A 2,372-nucleotide genomic window follows, 5' to 3' on the forward strand; every position below is an offset into this window, starting at 1 on the left:
AATTAAAATCATTAAAGAAGGTTTATATTAATTCAAAAATTGATTCTTATTTATCTATTAATATAAATTTGTTATCTTTAAAATATTAAACTCAAATAAAATTATGATATATGTCTATAATATTTTAAAATTATACAAAATTTATATAAATATATTATTTTATGTATACATATATAAATACACACATTATATAGTTATTGAATAATAATAATAATATATAATATTTAATATCATATATATTTAATTTCGGATTCGGATATTATCGGATACGAATATGCCTATATCCGTATCCGTATCCGGAATTGTCGGATTCGGATGCGGATAATATCCGCTTTGTGTCGGATACGGATAATATCCGCTTTATCTCGGATACGAATGCGGATTTTTCGGACGGATATCGGATTTTTCGGATTTTTTTGACAGCCCTACATAGAATAGTGAAACACAAAAAAAGGAAATGCAGGTAATCAAATTAATATAGTTAGATTACTTAGCTCCTACTCAATATGATCGAATAACAAGTCAAGAGAATACATGGTTCTCGATGCTACGTACGTAATAGTCTGATTAACTATCGAACGAACAACGCATATATATATCTGGGAATGGTATAAGCCGATAATAAGGCCGGCTGCCAAGACTTTTTGAACTTCCGTGGCTAGCTAAAATTAGTTGTTATGTGGAAAATTGTATAGACAAGTAATTACCCCGCCCTATCTATATGGTCTTAGCCAGCCAAGTGTGATTCATTGCAGCAATCTAGTAAGCTCTGAAATTTCAAGCGACCAATAAAAATGGTTACTTCATTTCGCACGTCTTCAGATTTTAGGCCTATATAAACCCCCTCAGGCCTCTGCTATTTGCTCATACCACAACATTCATCGTATTATCAGCTCTCAGTATATATTTCAGTATGGCACTGCAAACTCTTCTCGCTTTTTCATTTGCTGCCCTTCTATTGGTTGGTAAGATTAATTCGATCTTCATTCTCATAAATTCATATCTTATATTTGTTCTCAAATTCAGTTAAATATATCAGAAATTATTATATATTTTACTGATCTTAACATTGCACGATTTGCAGGTGGTGAGGCCGCAAAATTCACAATCGTAAACAACTGCCCGAACACAATCTGGCCAGCTGCCCTAACCGGAACTGGATCACAGCCATCAACCACAGGCTTCGAACTCGCTTCCAAAGCCTCAAAGCCCATCGACATTCCAGCTCCCTGGTCCGGAAGAATCTGGGCCCGAACATTCTGCGCCGCCACTTGCCTAACAGGAGAGTGCGGCAAGGGCACCGGCCCATGCAGTGGTGCTGGGGGCGCTCCGCCAGTAACCCTAGTCGAATTCACATTAAACGGAGACGGTGGAAAAGATTTCTACGACGTTAGCAACGTTGATGGCTTCAACTTGCCTGTTAGTATAACACCAGAGAACTCACCATGCGCAACCACAAGCTGCGCCGCGAATATAAACGAGGGGTGTCCGGCAGGGCAGGAGGTGAAGGGTCCAGACGGCGCAACCGTCGGCTGCAAGAGCGCCTGCGCCGTGACTAACAAGCCTGAAGATTGCTGCACCGGTGAGTTTAACAATGCGGAGAAATGCAAACCATCAGCTTCTTCCAAGTACTTCAAAGGGAAGTGTCCACAGGCTTATAGTTATGCTTATGATGACAAGAGCAGCACCTTCACTTGCCCTACTGGACCTAACTACAAAATCACATTCTGTCCTTGAACGGTCAATATAAATTGACATGTTATGTTATGATGTATTTCTTACATACTGAATAAGTTTCTCCCACTTTCGAGGGGCTACAATAAGGGAGAAATAGTATTGAATAATAAATAAAAACATTGTATCGGTGTTGTGTCGTTTCTATTTGGCAAGAGTATTTTATTTTAATACTAGTTGATAGCCCGTGCCAAGCACGGGTTTAAATAAAATTTTAAAATTTGTTATTTATTGGAAGAATAATGTCTTTTTTAATTACATTATTATATTTTTATTATACCTATTTAAATTATTGTTTTTAGATGATATTTAAATTATTGTTATTTAATATAAGACTTTCTATATATTAAAATTTGATCATACTTTAAATTTATTTCATAATAATATGAGTCCCTGTTCTATGGAGTCCACAAAATAAGAGTATTGTTGTCCAAAATTATTTAAAAATACTCTACTCGTTTCAATTTTAATTTTTTTAGTCTACAATATTTGTAAACATCTGACAATTTGCAGGTTATATTATAAATCACTAAACATTATATATGTTCTAAAATATAACTCATAAGTAGAATAATGATTTGATATCAAATATCTTGACGTATGTCTAGAGTTTCAGTTATTTTATTATATGTTGCAAT

The 2,372-nt window shown here is 35.1% G+C and overlaps 1 protein-coding gene across 1 annotated transcript; it reads left to right on the forward strand.

Annotated features, from left to right (window-relative positions):
• The first annotated feature begins 815 nt into the window (after positions 1–815).
• On the forward strand, positions 816–1,879 carry LOC108226503 (thaumatin-like protein 1). The gene is made up of 2 exons (XM_017401466.2): positions 816–965; positions 1,085–1,879. The coding sequence occupies exons 1-2, from the start codon at positions 914–916 to the stop codon at positions 1,735–1,737; spliced, it is 705 nt and encodes a 234-aa protein (XP_017256955.1). The 5' UTR covers positions 816–913; the 3' UTR covers positions 1,738–1,879.
• Positions 1,880–2,372: the final 493 nt, after the last annotated feature.

The sequence above is a fragment of the Daucus carota genome, chromosome 6 (assembly GCF_001625215.2).
Source record: "Daucus carota subsp. sativus chromosome 6, DH1 v3.0, whole genome shotgun sequence".
NCBI classification, from domain to species: Eukaryota; Viridiplantae; Streptophyta; class Magnoliopsida; order Apiales; family Apiaceae; genus Daucus; species Daucus carota.

Excerpts from the sequence above, each read along its gene's own strand:
- LOC108226503 (XM_017401466.2), top strand. The coding sequence starts at position 914 with ATGGCACTGCAAACTCTTCTCGCTTTTTCATTTGCTGCCCTTCTATTG. Across the intron at positions 966-1,084 it reads TGCTGCCCTTCTATTGGTTG|GTGGTGAGGCCGCAAAATTC; the intron begins GTAAGATTAATT and ends CACGATTTGCAG.